This window comes from Terrapene carolina, unplaced genomic scaffold (assembly GCF_002925995.2).
Source record: "Terrapene carolina triunguis isolate 2854851 unplaced genomic scaffold, T_m_triunguis-2.0 Scaffold58, whole genome shotgun sequence".
In the NCBI taxonomy this organism is placed as follows: domain Eukaryota; kingdom Metazoa; phylum Chordata; order Testudines; family Emydidae; genus Terrapene; species Terrapene triunguis.
In genome coordinates this window covers 36,750,086-36,770,085 of record NW_020664409.1, presented here as the reverse complement: position 1 = coordinate 36,770,085, position 20,000 = coordinate 36,750,086, and the positions used below count along the sequence as shown (strand labels likewise).

General features: G+C 36.9%; 1 protein-coding gene across 7 annotated transcripts in view; it reads left to right on the top strand.

The window, feature by feature from the left end:
* ZNF521 (zinc finger protein 521) overlaps nt 1-20,000 on the top strand; it is a 272,771-nt gene that overhangs the window by 3,176 nt on the left and 249,595 nt on the right. For 4 of the 7 annotated variants that reach the window (XM_024202672.3, XM_024202666.2, XM_024202668.2 and 1 more), the window contains one exon: nt 15,361-15,420. The exons of 2 other annotated variants lie outside the window; for them this stretch is intronic. Coding sequence is in view for 4 of the 5 variants with exons in the window: in XM_024202666.2 (XP_024058434.2) it covers nt 15,361-15,420 (60 nt within the window). In the remaining variant the exon portion in view is untranslated. The remainder of the gene's footprint in view (nt 1-15,360; nt 15,421-20,000) is intronic. One more of the 7 variants, XM_024202667.2, reaches the window with a different exon arrangement.

The window sequence follows — 20,000 nt, the reverse complement described above, 5'->3', positions numbered from 1 at the left end:
ACAAAACTCTCAAAGTTCCCCTTCCAAAGTCTTTCAGTTGACTTCAGTGGGCTTTGGATTAGGCTCTATTTCTTTTTTTCCTTTTCTTCCAAATATTTCAAAAGGGGATAATGTCTTGAATTTGTTGCCTTGCATTCTTTTGCAGTCATATATTTAAAATTTACTGAAGTTTGTACAGTTCAGAGTACTGCTTTTGTTCATCAGCGTGTGAAGAACAAATGTGGTGCTCTTCACTTATCTTTTAAAATGAATTGACAAAGTTTTGTTGGTTGTGCATCCGTTTAGTTCTGGACTTCCCTACTGAGGGTTTATTTACATGTCCATGTAATTTTTATGGCCCATAAGTAGGGCATCAGTTGGTCATATTTATAAGATGTTAGAAAAGTTGAACTGAACAAATATAGAGTTGGAATTACAAATCTAGTACAGATGAAGAAACACAAAATGAATGGGAAAATGGTGTAAATTGTTCTGTCAGAATAGAACCATGTTTTGATCATATTAATTGATTTAAGCATGTGTATGTGTGGTACTCACACATTTTACAGAATGAAAACATGTTTTTTCAAGTGCCTTTCTGTAAATAACACTTAAATTAACTCAAAAATTCAGCTTCCATTTTATGTGTAGGTCTGAGCATAGTCTGCTTTTTGTACTAGTAGCCTAAGATTTCCTAAAATGAGCAAATAGTAAAATCCTAGATTTCAGATGGAGTGGCTTGGGTTTTAGTGACAGTATACTATACACTTAAGAAACTGTTAAATATTTAACACAGATACAGTGAAGAAATGTGTATTGTGCCATATTCATTATTTCTCCAGTAAAAAATACAAATAGTAAATCAATCATCATATGTGTAATTATTGCAGCAGTAATTATTCTTGAGAAGCAGATTATCATTCTTGGTGGCCTTTGTTCAAATATCTGACTTTTTTTTCATTTTCCCATTTTATTTTTCTTGAATGGTGTCCATTTTTGAGTGGATTAGTAATATTCTGAGCTGAGGACAATCTGATTGTAAGATTTCTAGGTGGGATAGCAGCATGAATCAGCTGGGAAGTTTAAAGATTCTTTTATAGCATTTAAATTGAAAATGCTGTGTCCATCAAATATTTCATCTTAATTTTTTATGAAGAAACAATAGCTGTGAGTAACATTGCAAATGTTGTTTGTTAGAATTTCAACAGAAACCTAAATGCAACATTGATTTTAGGTTCTTTTTTAATGATTAGTAGCTTAATCATTAGGAGATAAGCAAGATCTGTAGTTTAAAAGTAAACAGTTTTTGCAAACTATTTCTCATCTACATTAAACTATTATATACATCTATGTAAAGAAGCTCTTTAAATTCATGAGTACTGTTTCCATGTCTAAACAAAACATGAGATACACAGTAAATTTGCAATTTGTCATGTACTTAGTAACTTTTTCTGATGGAAAAAGGTTTAAAAGATATCTCTGATATGGCTGTCACTTTTGATAACATAATTTGAAACTTGTATCTTAGGGGAGTAGTGACACAAGGCAGGTAAACACATAAAAACAAAATTACAGTTGAATTTTGGGGAGTTTGTATGTTGAATGCATGAAAATAATGTTCATTAGAAATGGTGGGTGTTAAGAACTCACTTATGACTAACTGTCTTTTGTTGTTTGAAAATATATTTGTGAATTAGTTTTCTTCTGTTTGCTTTTTTCCTCTTTTTGGTTTGCTGGTAACTATAGTCTTAGTCTAATTATCCTAGTAACTCTTGCTGACAGGTACCAGCTTTTGACATAAATGAGAAACAAGGCAGGGCAAACAGTAGCTTCCCCTCCCCCCCAATATTTTAAAAACAATAAAAACATTTACCTAAGCACAAGGAAGACTATTGTTGTTTATGAAAAGCTGTATACCATGCACTTCAGGGATATGTAAATACATGCTTGGGCATAGGTGAGCAAATAATTCTCCATCCAGAGACATTTAAAACAAGATATTTAATTTGAATATCTTAAGTGACTTAATCTTTAAAAAGAAGTCAGAACTGCTAGGTTGTTTTTAATATACGTAGAATCAGTTGCATCAAACTTATCAGTCTTGACCTATTTTTCATTTTGCTAGTTTATCCCATTTCTTGTGGTGATTTTTCTGAAAAGAATCCTTATTGTATGTGTTCTAAGTGATCAAAACAATCTTAAACACATACCTAAAAAAAGGGAGGTGAAGTAGTGCAGGTCAGCTATATATAAGCGTGAAAGCTACAAAACAAGCCAAGTTGCAAAGGAGAAGATGATGGGGGAGGACGACTGGTCATTTATATTCCTTTTTAAACTCAGAATGCTTGAGGGCCAGAATTGCCCTAATGTATTCAGGATGCTGTACTTGGGACCTCCTGAGCGGAGGAGGCAAGGGGTAAAGAGCAATTCAGTTGTGTCTTGTTTAAATTGGCCTCTTGAATGGCTAACGCTTTTGTAACTTGGCACACTCTGTAAGATATCACACTTAGGTTACTGACCCTTTTTCTTTCACTTGGGGGTATTTGTTTTTTGTTCTTAAAGTTTTTTTGATCAGAAATGATTTGTTTAGAAATATTTGGATGCTATGAAAATGTAGTCATCCATGTCATCTGTGGGAGGAAAAAAACAGATATTCATTAGCGAATTTGAATGAAAAGACAGTCCTAATGTATCTTTAAATCCCGTCCTTCTCAACCAAAGTCAGGTAATATCCATTAGACTAAAGTTGTGTGTGAAAAATCGCTAGAAATTGTAGGTGTTAAATAAGCCACCACAGGGAGCTGGTATAGTCCCACAAATTTAATAGAAACATTGAACTCTGAGGACTTATTTAAGCATTTTTATTTTTCTTTGTCACTTCAAAATGAATTTCCTTGTACTGATATTTAGTAACCCAGTTTTATAATTCTGTGGCTTAATTTATTAAATGTTTAGCTCCTAGAAAGAAGAGAAGGAAAAAATGTGCTCACTGTACTATATACGTATATTCTGCCTAAAACAGGCATGTATCTTGAAATGATACCAGGGCAATGCCCTGCATTTCTTAGAGTTGTGCCGTCTTTTGAGGAAAACCAAGGTACTCTTTCCATTTTGGCTGCATTTGCAACTGTAACTTCTGCAAAGTTGGTAGTGGATGAAGATGATCAATTTCATCCCCCGTATTTATGTTTGTATTTAATGTGACTAGTTCTCTATAATATATTTGAAACAATAATACATTTCTTGTATATGAGGCACAGATGTTATGGCATACTGGTATTTAAGGTAGAAGGGTGGTGGATTATTGTAACAAAAAGGTAGCTATATTAGTAACAATAGTTAAGAGAGAATTTAAAATTCAAATCCCCATCAAACAGTAACACTTCTATTAATTTCTCAACTAGCTGAATGTTTATCACCCCCACACTGCCCAACCTCTAAATTACATGGACTGGATGTTAGCCATTAGATTGATTATAGTCTAATCCGCAGACAGTCTAGCATAAACAAAACAGCAATTACTATTGGCATGATTCCTTTGAACGCAACTCAGAGTTATAGTATGGCTGGTCCAAAGAACTTTTTCTGAAAGGCCTGGTTTCAGAATCTCAGAGGTTCTGGCGTAATCATCTTATAGGGAGGGAACAAAACATTCATAAGATTCCACTTGGTCTGAAAAGCAAAACCATTTGTTTTGATGTATGAGTGGATTGTTGACTTTTATTTGGCCACCCAAAAAGGGCAAATATTAGATATTGAACACAAAAAGCATACATAAAACAATCAAATTTCAAAGGGATTTAAAATGACCATCTTATAATGTTATAGTACAGGCTATTTATAGTTAGACTTTTTTTTTTTTTTGTCTTGGCAGATTATTCCCATGTCTGATTTAAAAAAAAATGTTGCTCCCCCCTTAAGTAATTCTCATTGACATGGCTAATGTTTATGACTGACTTTATCAACTTGAAGATTACAAAAATGATATCCAATTGCTTTCTGGGACCAGTGCAAGTCTAATGGACCATTTCTCAGGAGCAGGTGAACTTGTATCTTGGAAACCTTCTATCTGTACATAGTTATGAACTGAACTGTTAGTTGCCATGAGGCTGAAATCTTTAGATAAAGATGCCTTAAAAGGACTAGAAGTATGGCTTGGGTTTTCTAGTTGCAGCTAACTCTTGCAACAAGAGAGGCTCTTAATATGGAGATGTGTAGGATAATATGTTCCACTATGATCTAAGATTTCTTAAAAGGCTGTATGCTTTCCTGTAATTCATTCTGTGTGACTGGTTTAATAGCTTTAATTTCTTTGTTATGAAATGGATGCCTCAGTATTGAAATCTCATAAATTTTGTAAAAAACCCTTTCTACCTTTTTTTAGTTAAGTATTTGTAAATGAGAAAAGGACTTAAACCCCCTCCCTCTCCAAGCTTGTTAGAATTTCATGTAGACATCTTCTGGATTAAATGCTTTTTTGTTTGAAACACTGATTAAGAATGTGGTATGAATACTGATATCTCAAGGAAAAACCTCAACATTTTGGGCAGGTCTACACCTAGTAAAGACCCGCCAAATCAACTGCAGATCGCTCTCCAGTCGACCCCTGTACTCTACCCCTGACGAGAAGAGTAAGGTAAGTCGATGGGAGAAAATCTCCCGTCGACTCCTCCCCCTGCCCCCCCCCCCCCCCGTGGGTGTAGAGCCCACGGTAACTCGACCTAAAGTACGTTGATTCCAGCTGCGTTATTCACACAGCTGGAGTTGCGTAGCATAGGTCGACTTACCGCGGTAGTGTAGACATAGCCTTTGTCTGAAATATATTTGGAGTTTTCCATAGGCTCCTGTGGTACTGTCAAAAGTCAGTATTAGTCCCACTGGGTATGGGGAAAATGCAACTTTCTTATCCTATTTCAATTAAATCAGAATTGTGGTCACCAAAAATATATATATATTTTTTCCCCTTGGGGGGACTACGTTTTGCTCTAACAGAAATTGTGTATGATTTGATCTTTTGGACTGTGGAAAGGTACCTGTCTGGTTTTAAAAGTATTGTGCAATGCTTTTACTACAAAGCAATTGAAACGTAAGCATTAAAGTTGTTCAATTGTTCTCTTTATAATAGTCAAATAGTGTAAGGGAAGCTTTTAAATAATTCTAAATCATTATGCAACACTTGGCATAGAAGTCTGACAAAAGATGAATCTTTGAATACAGAGTTCAGTAGTGGGTTTTGTTTTTGTTTTAACTTTAATTTTAGGCAACTTGGTTTCTTAGCATGCATCACATTCCACTTCAAGTATGAGTAATTATGCTAGTTTAGCAATTATTAGAGATGAAAGAAATTCTGTTAGATATGAATCCTCCTAAACTTCAGTAGCTTTAGTTTTAGCCAGGATAATGATCAGGCAGTAGTTAGCCATATGCCTGGGGACTATGCTATAGCAAAAAAAGATTGGGCTGATCTTGGGGGTATTTTTATTACAACACATTACAATTAGCATTTTCATTCAGTCTGCCTGCTTTCTTGGGTTTTTAGTTTGGTTACAAAAATTCTGCTTTCAGTTCTTTTGTGGCATATGTGTGTAAGATGCTGTTAGTACCCTCACGAAAAGACATTAAAATTAGGAATATTTTCCTCCAATATTATAGTACTAGTTAAAATTGTACAAACTTTTTTACCATAAAAGTTATTTTTTTGCATTCCTTTACTATTTTTGAAGACTTTTTTCCTCCATAATACTGAAGTAGAAGAAGAAGAAAAATGTTTTTCAGGATTTAATTTATGTGGCCTGTATTCTTCTGGGATGTGCGTAACATTTATTTTCAATGGAGAGATACTATAGATTAAAGAACGCCCACTGTGCATGATTTACAGCAGCTTTTTGTTCTTACACTTCAACTTCCTTTACTATGTATACTCTAAGTACAGGAGTCTTGTCAGTTATCCACATTTTAAAAACATCCTGAATCCTGCACCACTGATATTAATGGCAGGTGTCGTATCTTCCCCCCCCCCCCCCCCCCCTCGCCCCCATTGACTTCAATGGGAACAGGAGAAAGGGCTTACTGTTTGCATTAGTAATTCATCTGAAATATTATTCCATTTTTAAATAAGTACAGTATCTTTCAAGGTTTGACTCCCCACCCCCTTCCTGAATCTCTTAAACCCTACAATATACTTAATTTGATGTAGTACATTATTATTATTATTATTATTTATTATTCTTTGGTGTGCGAATTGTTTTACTGTTTAATGATACTGTATCACTTTTTTTTCTTTATTGGTAACTAGAAAGAAATGTGTTCAATCTGGCTGTGCTAGCCTTTGGTCAAAGAGCCCTAGTTGAAGCAGGATTTGACACCTTTATATCCTACTAAAAATAAGCAGTGTTGGGAAAAATATTCAGAATCTCATGTTGCCCCCAATTTTTAGTGTCCTGGATCTGGAGTAAAATTTACAGCTTCTTTACCTCAGATTGTATTTACCTGCTTAATGAACATTAGAAAACAACATCCCTGGTGACTGGTTTTTGAGTGAGATTTTTATTTTCCCACTCTGGATACTTTTGTAAAACTAGAAAGTTTCACTTTCCATTGTTGACTCATTAATGTCTTGAAGGGATTTAACAGGGAAAAAAGTCCTTCATTGTAAAATATTTCTTTTGCACATATCAGATTAAGTGACATTATGAGGCCATGCCCTTGATAAGGCTAGGGGCTTGTCTACACTACCGCGGTAGTTCGACGGCTGGCAATCGAACTTCCGGGTTCGATTTATCGCGTCTGGTGTGGACGCGATAATTCGAACCAGGAAGTGCTCGCCGTCGACTGCGGTACTCCACGTCAGCGAGAGGAGTACCGCGGAGTCGACGGGGGAGCCTGCCTGCCGTGTGTGGACCGCGTCTGAACCGCGGTAAATTCGAACTAAGGTATGTCGACTTCAGCTACGTTATTCACGTAGCTGAAGTTGCGTACCTTAGATCGAATTGGGGTGTTAGTGTAGACCAGGCCTAGGCTATATGTGGGTCAACAAAACATGCTCTGGCTCTGAAGTATATTACCCTGGGGGGTAGGGTTATGGGGTTTTTTTCCTAATGGCGTCAACATATTTTCTAACTTTTGATAGTACACCTCTACCCCGATATAACGCGACCCGATATAACATGAATTCGGATATAACAAGGTAAAGCAGTGCTTTGGGGGGGCGGGGCTGCGCACTCCGGCGGATCAAAGCAAGTTCGATATAACGCGGTTTCACCTATAACGTGGTAAGATTTTTTTGGCTCCCGAGGACAGCATTATATAGGGGTAGAGGTGTACTAATGTGTGTGGGGTGTGTGTGTGTGTGTGTGTGTTTGCTTTATCTCTTTTAGTTATTCTCCACTTCCTTCCTTGCAATTGCGTACCTTGGAATCTCTGATCCTCTAATCCCAGAACAACAGGGACTTCAAAATATATGCTCAATGCAACTTTTTATCATCCTAAAAATAGGTGGATGAAATGGTTGACTATTGGCCTTTGTGTGTGACTTCTGGGAAGTGGTTGGGTTATGTAGTTAAGAGCCAGAGCATGGGAAAAAGATTTGTGTCTTGTGATTTAAGATGAAGCTGTTGAATAGATTCAGTGGAAAAGGCTAGTGAGCCAAATACAAATGTTAATCAAGAGAGGAAGGGGAGTGAGCACTGAGTACTTTTCTGGTTGCAGAAAAGTAAAAGACAAGCATGATAAAAGGAAGAACAAAAGGTGATGTACAACATCGTAAAACAAAGAAGTGAATTCTGTGGAAGCAACTCCTTGATAAACATTTAGACAGAGAACAATCTAGCTCATTCAAATTAACACTGAAAGAACTGGCCTTTTGACTAAGATAAATGTGCATCATTAGTTTAATATCTATTTAGTATCTATAGTTTTGCGAATGGAGTCAGTGGCCAAAAAGTCTAAATCTTGTTGCTTGACATTAGGCACCTAGCTAAGTGAACTGACCGTTCAGAGGTGTTGAGCATCCACAGAGCTGTAGGTACTCATCACTTTTGACAGATCACTTTTAAATTCAGTCACCTAGGTTTGAACATTTTGGCCACTGGTTATTTCTGTTTCTAATCTCTGTGATCCATAAATCAGATTGCTTCAGGTGTGCTTTTCTTTAAGAGTTCAGCTTTTTGTGGGAAACATTTAATTAGTCCCGTATTTCCTAAGTACAGGTGCAGGTAGAGGCCTGCAAAAATAACCTAAATTCTTAATTATGTCCCTCTGCCCATGTACCATATAACTCATCACCTATGCCTTACAGACGTTACTAAAGAGAGAGAGAAAACTTATGGTTTATGTGTCGCTGTAATGTATTATAAGGAATCTGAACTCTGAAACCATTACTATTACATAAAGGGCTTTGTAACTGCTCAAAAAAATGATCTTGGATATTCTTTTCACTTCTTGATTTTTATCATGCTGGACTGGTTATCTATAATTATGTTCTTGAAAGTAAATAATAGCTTTCAGCTAAGTGTGGCCATTGCAGGGAGGGAGGGTTGCCAAAAGATCTGAGCACTGGACTTGGAGTTGGGACTCCTGAAGCCAGTTCCTTGCTCTGCCAGTGTCTTGCAATGGTCCTGAGAAGTGCGGATTTTCCTCATTTCCATTGACTTCTGTGGGAGTTGGGGGCGCTCAGCAGCATGCACACACAGGCCTTGGAGTGAGCTTGAGGAAGTCACTTAATTTCTTGGAGGCAGATCCAGTTGAAGTAAATGAACTAAATACAGGGGAAAGGAGCAAAAAGGACTCTTTCCTCTCCCACAGCCTGTTAGCAGGACACAGAGCAACAGCACTATTCGCAATGTCTACTGACAGTACGGCAAATCTGTATAGCTATGGTCCCACTGGATGACCCTGTCACTCCCCAGTGACATTCCCATACCCTCCTGCAGGATGTTGCAGAACACTGCTTGCAGTGTGCAGGGGTTCCTGTTCTCATTGCATAGACTGCACCCAGTGGGAGGTCAGTGGAATTGCAACAGTTTGGCTTCTTTTTGTATTACTGCAAAAGGGGTGGAGTAAAGTGAGAACTTGGCCCTCAGCACCTTAGTTCCGTTATCTGTGAGACGTATAATAATGCCTCTTAGGGATGTTGTGAAACTTAAAGGTTATAAAAACTTTGAGATTCTTGGATGAATGGCACTTTGTAAAATGCATAGTCTTGTTATCAACTTACCAACCAAAACAATTTAAAATATAGTCCAAGTGTTTGTTCATGGATGAGAGATTAGGGAGGCAAGGTCAGTACACAAAACTGGTCTAACTGTCTTGAAAACAAAATAGGTTAGAAAGACACTAGAATTCTGTGCGGTTGGAAGGAGTCTCTGTTCTGCTTTTCTCACCCATAATATTCCATAGACGTGACTGTCTCCTTACATGATTCAGTGTGTCACATTGGGACGCTGTAATCCTTGAATAAAGAATATGAGGGCTGAAAGAGAACCGTCCAAAGGGGTGTGTGTGTGTGTGTGTGTTTCTTTTAAATGTGCCTAACCAGAAAGGTTATCTTTTTAGGTACTGCCTAAGAAAATACTACTGTTTCAACCAACACAGCTGAATTGGGAGCCACACACTGCTCCCAGTTTAGCTTTTATACAAGAGTAACTGAAAAAGAAGCTCAATAGAGGGACAGGCTGGAGAGGAGAGTGTGTAAAATGGATAAGAATGTCAGGAGGGGTGTGTGGCAGCCTCTGTCTGTAGGAGGAAGAAGGTGTGAGGGGATGAAGGTTGGTAATAATAATGAGCATTCAGTTCTGTTATTTTAAACAACCTCGTCCCCCAAGAATTCTTTACACTTCTAAGTTGTGGTTTAAGAAAATATCATTACATTACAGCTTAAAAATAATGGGAGGCAGGGTATGCAACTAAACTGAACCCTTCCTTCCTTTTCCAGTGTTATCTCAAATATATGTATATTGATAGGATTATTACTTTTTAAAAATTGCATGAAATGGCACTTGAAATTTTTCTTTGTTGGTACAGTAGAACCTCAATTTTATGAACACCAGTCTTCACAAACAACTAATTATATGAATCATTTTTCCGGGTGTATGTGTGTGGGGAAATCATATAACGAAAGTGTTGTCAATTAAAGAACAAGTCAACGTTGCTTCAGGTTTCAGTGCCTTCAGATTCTGATGCCGTTGGTGCATTGGAAATTGCTTTGCAGTGGCTTGAAGGACAAGAAGAAAGTGATGCAGTGCACCATATTTCAACTTATGCACTGTACCTGTTGTAATTTTGAGACGTTTGATTTTATGAACTCCTCAGTCCTCCATTTTAGTTAATAAAAGAGGCCGCACTCTAGTGTATCTTTAATGGAAGTGTATTGATACTGTTTAAGGTGGTTCAGAAAATTAGACCTTGTCTGGTGTTTGATCAGGATGGTTATTGACCAGTAAGAATGCAAGATGTCTCAATACAGTTTTGTAATGTACTTTATACGTTTGCTAACCTCACTGAAGTAGGATTGTATTGTCCTCTCAGAGTCACATTTGTGACTTTTATTGGCACCAGTTGGAGTGAGAATATGTGCTTGTATCTATGTTTACAGGGAGAATTTGGCTGATGATGATGACTTTTAAAGAAAGCATGAAGGGTGTAGAGGAAGTGGAGAAAGAATAAACAAGAGGAACTACTTTAGGGTGTGATCCTGCAATTAACCCCACACTTTATTGATTTCAGCTGGCATTTCCCATACAAATTAAACCTTTTATTAAAATATGTTCTAAAGGCATGGCCCTGCAAAGTGCTGCAAGTCCACAAAATACATTGAATGTAAATGGGATTTGAGAGGCTCAGCACTTTGCAGGACTGAACCTTAAATTTGCCTCTGCTATGTGACTAATCTACCTGATCATATTAAATATCTATGCATAGATGGTGGCAATGAGTATCTCTTCTTAGTTTGTATGTGGACATGAAGAGAGAGGAAAAGCAGAAAGATACTTCCAGAAATGACAGTAATTTTTAGATACTAAAATAATGGCACACATGTTTTATTTCTGTTCTGTCTGGGTAGCTCTGTAAATTGTATATTGATTATGCTAATACGGCTAGTGCCTCTTACTTATCTGCAGATATTATTCAAACATGCATGGAATGCATGCTTTATAAAGTAATCATCATAGGAAGAATACTTTTGTGGAAGATAAGTTTTAAATTCAAGTACCAATGTTAAGCTTATGGCAAGTTATATTGAGTTATAGGAAATACAAAATATAAGTTAAATATATATATTTATATTGTAAACCAAATCTTCTCATACCCCTAGCAATCTTGGTTGCTGTGTTATGTTTTGTTTTGTTTCACATCCCTTAAATAAAGTGTTTTTAGGAAGGGTACTAAATCAATAACAGTCTGTTTATAGTTTATTTTGGGATATGTGGCTTCTTTTGCTTTGTTTAACAAGCTGAAAAGAGCCTCAGATGTTCAGGGAAGTATGTATTCTCTCTCTCTCTCTTTAATTTATTAACCTACCCATAGTAGAAGAAAATAGTCTTTTTTCAATTATCTGTAGCTTGTATTTTGTTATAGTTTATAATAGCTCAAAAGCCATAAATCATAGTCTCTGTTCTCCATAAAGGATTCCCTCTCAGTGAAAATGCACCTTTTCATAGTACTCCCACATTTCTATTTTCGTCCATTCCTTTTTCCATGTGAGGTCTCCCCAAGCATGCACCACTGTTGTCTGCTTCTACTAACAGACTGACCCTTCCATGTGGGGTAGCCCGGTTGTTAGCAGAATATGTGAATTCTTCCACTGTTAGCTTTATAAACTCTCCCCCACGTACATAAGCCTTGTGCCACCTTGACAATCTTCTAGGGAGGAGGAGTGAAATTCTGGTTGACCAGCAGATGTTGCAGTAAATTAGTGGGAGGTTAACTCTGCTGTCAGAATCTATGGGCCAAATCTGTTTGTTCCTCCACTTAGTGGCTTTAGAGAGACTATTGCATAAAAAAGCAAGTAAAGATTTAGCCCTAACAATGTTGGTTTTTCAACTTTCCTAGAACCCTCTGAGTCTGGGCATGCAAGACAGTCTGAATTCAAACCAGAGTATTCCCAGACTAACAAGTAGCTCTGCCTCTTGGATTGCAAAGCTCAACATATAGATATATGAAATATATATAGATATATCTATATCTCTCTCTACATATCCATGTGCATATATAAAAGTTCTTGTTTAGAAATGCATTTTTGTAGTATTAAACTTTACTACAAAATGCTGTTATGAGTCCAAACCCACCAGACTTTATAAAGGTGAAGACAGCTGCAATACTGGAATTCTATTTTCCCTGACTGAGATCTTCTTTAAAAAAAAAAAAAAAATTATATTCAAATAGAATTTTTTACAATTAAGTGTTACAGTCCCAAAATTTTTTTGTTAAAAATTTTTTTTTAAGAAAATTTTTTTTTTTTTTTTTAATTTCATCATGTAATTGTATAGTAGGGAATTGATGGTTTATTGCTTTAAGTAGCTGGCAATGTTCTCTGATCTAGTTAGCAAAGAAATATTTCCACCGCTAGCAAAACAGGTGACTCTGCGGTCATAAACACTTAACTGTTCAGACAAAAATATTGTTTCTCTGAAATAATGATGTCACAAAAGTATCTAGAATTAATATTCAGCCATAGCAGCATAACATGACTGGAAACACAGGCTTTAGCTCTTCATATCTCCTGAGGTTTCTTCTTCTATTGGCATTCGATTACTTTTACTATCCCAGAGTTCTCTCTTCTTATGGTAGGCCATGCTAAATACTTTACATATTAAAAAAAAAAAAGTCTGAAGAAATCAAAAACCCTTGTTCACAAATATAATCCTAGACTATAAATCTTTGTTTTTCACAGTATTAACTAGAAATATTTGACATATGCTGCTGCTGTCCACATATCCTTCCTATACTTATTTTTAATGTAGTTTGGTAGCCAAAAGCTTTTGACTCATATTAGTATAAAGCGTAAAGCCCCTAGCGGAGGGATATTGTTGAAAATTGCCTTTGTTTATCGAAAGGAAACACAATGCTTCAGTTAATGCTTGGGGAAGTTAACATTGAAGTTGGGTATGAGATGTAGGGTGAGGTTTATCCAAGTGAGTTTAACATGGTATGATAACTGGAAGTTCTTCACACAGCGCACAGTCAACTTGTGGAACTCTTTGCCTGAGGAGGTTGTGAAGACTAGGATTATAATAGGGTTTAAAAGAGAACTGGATAAATTCATGGAGGTTAAGTCCATTAATGGCTATTAGCCACGATGGGTAAGGAATCGTGTCCCGAGCCTCTGTTTGTCAGAGGGTGGTGATGGACGGCAGGAGAGAGATCACTTGATCGTTACCTGTTAGGTTCACTCCCTCATCGGTAGACAGGATACTGGGCTGGATGGACCTTTGGTCTGACCCAGTAGGACTATTCTTATGTTCTTATGTTATGGTCTTATAAATGACAATGAAGGCTAACGTTCTTATAAACAGGCTATGAGAAGACTTAATCCGGTTCCTTTTTAGTACTTTGTGGCTACAGAATGATGGACTGGACTATAATTACCTAACGTAGCAAACAATTGTTATTAGTTGGAGGAAGAATCTGGCCATGGTGTAAAGGAGAACTAGTTGATATTTTGTAGGCTAACTCTATGATAAAGGTTCCTTATTCTAGAGCTTTTGTTTTTGTTCTGTTCTCCTCTCTACCATATTTTTCTTTTCAAAGGTTCATCTTTCCTGACAAACACGACAGTCTAGTTGACTGTTATTGGCAAGTTCTTTATGCCTGTTGTGACCTACTTGGCTCTTTTGTGACTAAGAATCCATAAAGAGTTTGAACAACAGTTTAAAAAAGATGCTAACCACAAAGTTACCTGCTAACATGCTGGTCAGAAGTTTCCTTTCTCTTTGTTTAATGTAACACGTATGGAAGTTGAACTTTGATAATGTGCACATTTTGGAGTTCTCATACAGGAGAGTCTATTTCTCCAGAAAAGATTTAAAAGCAGAGTACTATACTAACAGCAGTTATTTTTATAAAATATACTATGGTACATTTACTAAAAATAAGCTCTTTTGAGATAGTCTTCAGGTGTTTTTATGTATTAATTTTCAAAATTCTGCAACTTGCTACGTGTCTGTCAAACAGTAGTGCAAATTAACAAAATTTTGCTCTGTATATATGTCTGCCTCCATTAGTAGAGGTTCTGGTACCTCTGCTGATGAAAGTAGTCAATGCATTTCTGTAGAAAGACTTAGTCCCCCAGTTTACATACCTTAAAGGCAGAAGTGAAGACCTACTTAAAGCAAAACAAAACAAATCTTGTTAACATCCTAGAAGGCTACTGTCTGGTCTCTAAACGTCCCTTTTTGGGAACAGCTGTTGGGAAGGTCATTTTATATCTTTTAAAAATCTCACGATTTTTAATCCACTTTCATGATTTTTGAGGCCTGCTCATGATTTTTGAATACTTGGTGATACTGTAAACATGAAGTGTCCCCTCTACACTTTTTCCCAGCTGGAAGGGAGAAGGAACTCTTTTTCTCTACTGCACCTTCAACTCAAAGATTTCTCACCTTTGGGAGCGTAATAAGGAAGTAGTTCTGCTACTTGACTCCTCCCCTACCTTCACTGTGGTGGGTCATTTTCTGCTGTGAATAGCTCCAGTGCCTGCCTCTGCAGCACCCTGTAGCTTCCCAAAGCAGTCACAGAATGAAGCTGACATGATTTTTGTCCGTTTCACTGCTGCCCAGAGAGTTTTTGAATAGTCAGTCTGGCTAGAGTGGTGTGTGCTTAGGGAAGCTGTGAGCCATAATAAAGATGCTGGCATGGTCTGTTTGCAGACTCAGTAAGACAGCATTGTGTTGGTTCACTTTTGCAAGGGTATCTTCACAACTGTAATGTTAGCTTTTTTTAAAAAAAAATCTTAAATTTAGTGGAAATTAATGGTTTAGCACCCACTCCTGCTTTGCCAGAAAAAGCTTCCCACTTAACAATGTAGAGTAGGTGAATGGAGTCTCCATGCCTTGTCTTAGTCCCTAATTCAGTTATGTAACAGAATACAGTACAGTGGATTGAAAACAGATATCCCAGAGGAAATTTGACTTGTTTCTTAATCCATGAGATCTCTTTGGTCACTCTGCTGCACAGAAGCTACATGCTTTTGGACAAAGTGTGGTGCTAGGGTCTGTTTTGAGGTTTTGCACCGAGCAGTCGTTCTGTACTAGGCAATGTTCTCTTGCCCCGAAAGCATTACTGGCTTTCAGAACTGAAACTAGGGAGATGACACATGAGTCATTTCAGCTACCCACCTAACGTCTTGTGTTTTTTTGTTTTTGTTTGTTTACCTTTTCCTGGCAGTAGAAGAAAATGAAACGGAGGACCTGCAGGCGGGTGTGGGACAGATAGCCGCACAGACTGGTAATGCTGAATTCCTTCATTAGTGCTTGTTTGCTGTTTTACAACAGTGTGAGATTTATTTTTTCAAAGTCTGCTCTCATCTTATTGAATTTCAACTTCGAATGCACTTCTAAAGCCCAGGAAAAAAAAATCCCACTTTTCAAAGTCAGAAAATCAGGAATATTGCTGTTTGTAGCGTATCCAACTGAAAGGGAAGCATTAACCTTTAAAGACCAAGATGTTTTTTCTGCAAACAAACTACCACGTGCACCCACAAAACCCAACCCCAAGCATCCATGTTTATGAAACTATTATGTGTCTTGGGCTAGTTATTTTATAAATGATTTTAAGCTTAAAATGGTAATTGTTCAGTTTGTTTACCAGTCACTAGCCCCCTTCATGTAAGTCAATGGAAGATGTGTAGATAAATCCTTTTGTTTAGGTCTGAACGTACATGGAATTTATTATTAATAATTGTAAACAAGTACTGCAAGTAGGTTAATATTATGGTATCCATTCCTTGTAGCAATAGGACATTTTTCCTGTTATAGTCTAATATGATTTCTAGAATTCAAGAAATGATTATTTTGTGGGGTTTTTTTGTTTTGTTTTTTGTGCGTGTGTGGTTTGGTTAGGGTCCTGGTCCTGCAAACAGTTATATAAATACTTATTCATGTGGGTAGCCCCATTGACTTAACTGAAGTTAGTCTTATAAGGTCTCCTTTCTTAAGGGTTTTCCAGGTTGATTCCTAGAATCCATGGATTTGAAAAAAAAGGGAATTTATAGGCAATAGTTTGAATTATTCCTTTTTAGATTGTAAAGAATACATTTAAAGCTGTTAAGTAAAATACTTTATTTGTCATCTAGAGTACTGTATACATCTTGTTGTTAATGTTTGTTGCAATGCAGGTGAAACACTTTATTTAAAAATAAAGAAATTAAATGAGAGAAAGGAAAGGTTCTCTAAATCACAGGAATGAATTTATGCCTAAATTATTTGATTTTTATTTTTATTTTTTTTACTTGAGAACTAATAAATGCCGTATACATTTTCAATTTGAAAAACAGTGGGCTGTAAAGCTGAAGAATAATATGTCAGGAAATGATCCAGTTTTCTACTGTTTTTATTTTTATTTTTGTATTAACTCTGAGTTGTTAAATAATCTTGTTAGTGCATTCATTTTCATATTACTGTTTTATCTTGTGTTCTGGTATCTTCATTATATAATAAGACTTTATTTATTTATTTAGCTGACTATCACAAGAACTTAATGCTAAAAATTCAAAAATAACTCCAGATATATCTGATCCAGGCATTGCAGAAGGTCCATACTTTATCCACACTGCCAGAAGTTTTTATAGTAATACTTTGTATCTAAGCTCTGACTCTAACCATTAAATGTGCTTTTTATAGAGTACCAAGTTATAAATGTAGTGCAGCTACGGCATATTAATCTTACTGCAGAGATTTAATGAGGCAGTTGTTTTGCGATGGACACTATTGGGAGCAGAAAGCGACATAGTTTTACTTTACCACTGAGCTGCAGAAATATTCCTTGCCTGGTAATAATTATAACCACATGACCTTAGTTTTCCTTTCTTTTGCCAGCACTTTTCCATGCAGAAGTGGCTTGGAAGCCAGTGAAATGGATTGGAAACTGGGCAGTTTTCATGGTAGTTTGACATTTTAGCTCTGATCAGTTATGGATCCTTTTTGCATAGAGAGAAATATGTAAGATGAGTTTCAAGAATACAGATAGTCTTGCCAGTCCATTGAGAGGCCTTTTAGATATTCATTACTTTTACTCGACTTTTATATGGGTTATAAAAAGTAAATGTGGTGAAACCTCATTTTTACATGGACAGAATGGAATTTCTGCTGGTTGGCCTTAAGCTGATCCCATACTTGAAATTAATTGAAGTCCATGGGTTTATTGCAGCCAACTCTTTTAAGCCAATGCAGTTTTTCATTTTCCCCAAAGTTGCAGTTTTATTAGACCAAGTTATAGCAATAACATCCCTTATGGGGAGGAGGAAGAGGAGAAGGACAGAACCACCTGCCAGAGAACGTAGTAATGGGAAAATCATACTACTTTTAATTTCCACTTATAAATAACGTTAACATAATCAGTAACAGAAGACAGGCCTTGATTTTTTTTTTTTATTGTGTTCATAAGTTGAATGTATTTCTCTATCAAATCTAATCCTCCTTTCTATACCAGATAATTAGAAATGTAGTCTGTAGTTCATGTGCAGTGGCAGACATTGTAAGGTGGTGGTCGGGGCTAGACCCATGTTTGTTACAGATGGTAGTGGGGCATGGCTGTGGAGTTTACAGAATTGACAGTGGTAGTGCTTGCAAGTGTTGGGGATGGAGATGTTTGAATAGATGATTGTACTATTTGTGGCTTCGTTTGTTGCAGATGTTAGGGTGAAGAGGGGCAGTAATGGTACTTAGATGTATTTGATGCAGTCTGTTTGAAAGCACTAGCCTTAATTAGGAGGAGGTAAAGATGCAACTGCATTTGAATGAATATTGCATTTATGAACCAGGTTTTATCTAGGCTCACAAGAAGGTTTTCAAATGATGGAACTAAGCATGTGTGCAATAACTAACATACAGCCACCTCTGGGGTGGAAGACAGCTGCTGTTATGATTTAGAAAACCATCCCACAGACTCCAAGTTATATGATCTATTTTAAAAAAAATATATTTATTTTTGTGGTGGTATCTCTCCAAGACAGTGAATAGGGGGGAAATGCATTCACCAACAGAGTGGCTGAGACTGCCAGAACTCATTTCACAGGAGCATCATAGGCTAAAATTGAACCTAGGTCCCAGAGGGTCCCCCTGAAGTGTTGACCTAAAAACAAATGTGCCAGTTGGCTAGAGCATGTATTCTAAAGTTGCCGCAAAAGGGAATAAGCTTGACTGACTCCTGTCCCTGTAGAGTTATATCTGTGAATGCAGAAGTGGAAGCAAAAACATTTGTATTACTGTTAAAATTATTCTAATTTTAATAACTACTATCTAAGTAGTAAGCTTTGACTTGAGCAATTCTTCACATTTTTGTGTGCTAAGGTGTATGTGTTGTGGTGTTGGATTCTTGTAAAGTGCCAGTATTCATGAACAATAGGTCTTGAATTTTTGCCCCCTCCCCCCCCCTTTTTTTTTTTTAAAGCATGGTAGTCAAAGCAGAGTCAGACTCTGACCTTATTTTAAAACAAACAGGTCTGTAAACTTTATGTGCAGCATTTAAATACTCATGTTAAAATTCAGACCCAGTGCCCACATTTCCCTGAGTGCTGTCAGTTTTATGAGATGAAACTGGGAGCCTGAGCTGAACAACTAACAGTATGCAATATGCACGTGCTACCTTCCAACAAGTGTTTAATGATGTTGGGGTCAGTTTGCAAGAGTTAAGACAATTATTTCTTTTCCTGAACTGCTTGTAACCTAGTGGTATTTTAACTACTCTGTTAAGCTTATTGAAGAACTTGGAAAATGTTACTGGTACACAGGTTGTTTAGATCCAGCATTTAAAAATGGCAGAAGAGCTTTCCTATATTCAGATGGTGTCACTTTTGGCAATATTAGTTTGCATACTACTACTTAATTTGAAAGTGGCTGCCTGAGTTAATGTTCTTATTCTAGCATCAAGAAATTTAAATTTGTAAGAATCTTGCCATGTATGTAGGTGTGGTTTAACAGAGCAAACATACCCGTTCACCACACTTATTTCTTTCACTCATTTGTTGATGCTCTGCAATATAACTCCCTTTAAAAACAAACCGTGCCCTTTATCCTGTCAGAGAGATTCTTCTGGCTTAGCTCATGAGCCACATAGTGTGAGGAATCTCACTTAGTGACAGGTCTGTTTCATTTCTGGTTTATGCATAAGTATCCTCTATCCTTGATAAATTATTTGAAGGGCAGCAGTGTTTATTGCAGGTTTCAGGGAGCTGGTAAGAGCCATGACACTTGTGGCAGATGTAGGGAATGGTTGGTATTAGTGGCAACTGCACCATCGCAGGCATCTCATTGTGGAGGAGTGGTGATGATGGCTTTTGTAGCAGACAGAAAAGGATTAGATGCTAACTGTACTTTCTCTGTTTTTATTAAGAATTCATTTTTTCAGGTGATCTATTCTAGCTGCATAAGGTGAAGCGCTCTCAAATGTCTGAAAAGCAAATGAGGCTTCCAATATGGAAAAAAGTGGTGAAATGTGTGGGTTCCTTTGTACACTGCCATTTTTCTTTTTATTACATTTGTTGTATTGTGGTTACTGAGAAGAACAAAGTAAACTGCCAGTTTGCTTTATTGGAGAAGTGTTTTGTTTTATTTCTGTGTTTGGGAGAAACGCATAGTAAAATGGGCAGAAAGTCAGGAATAGTTAAGGCACCACAGTGTACTCCACCTCAAAAGAAGAAAAGTCACATCTAAATTACTCTTCATATAACCGCAAAGAGTGCTGTGGCACCTTATAGACTAACAGACGTATAGGAGCATGAGCTTTCGTGGGTGAATACCCACTTCTTCACATGCATCCGACGAAGTGGGTATTCACCCACGAAAGCTCATGCTCCTATACGTCTGTTA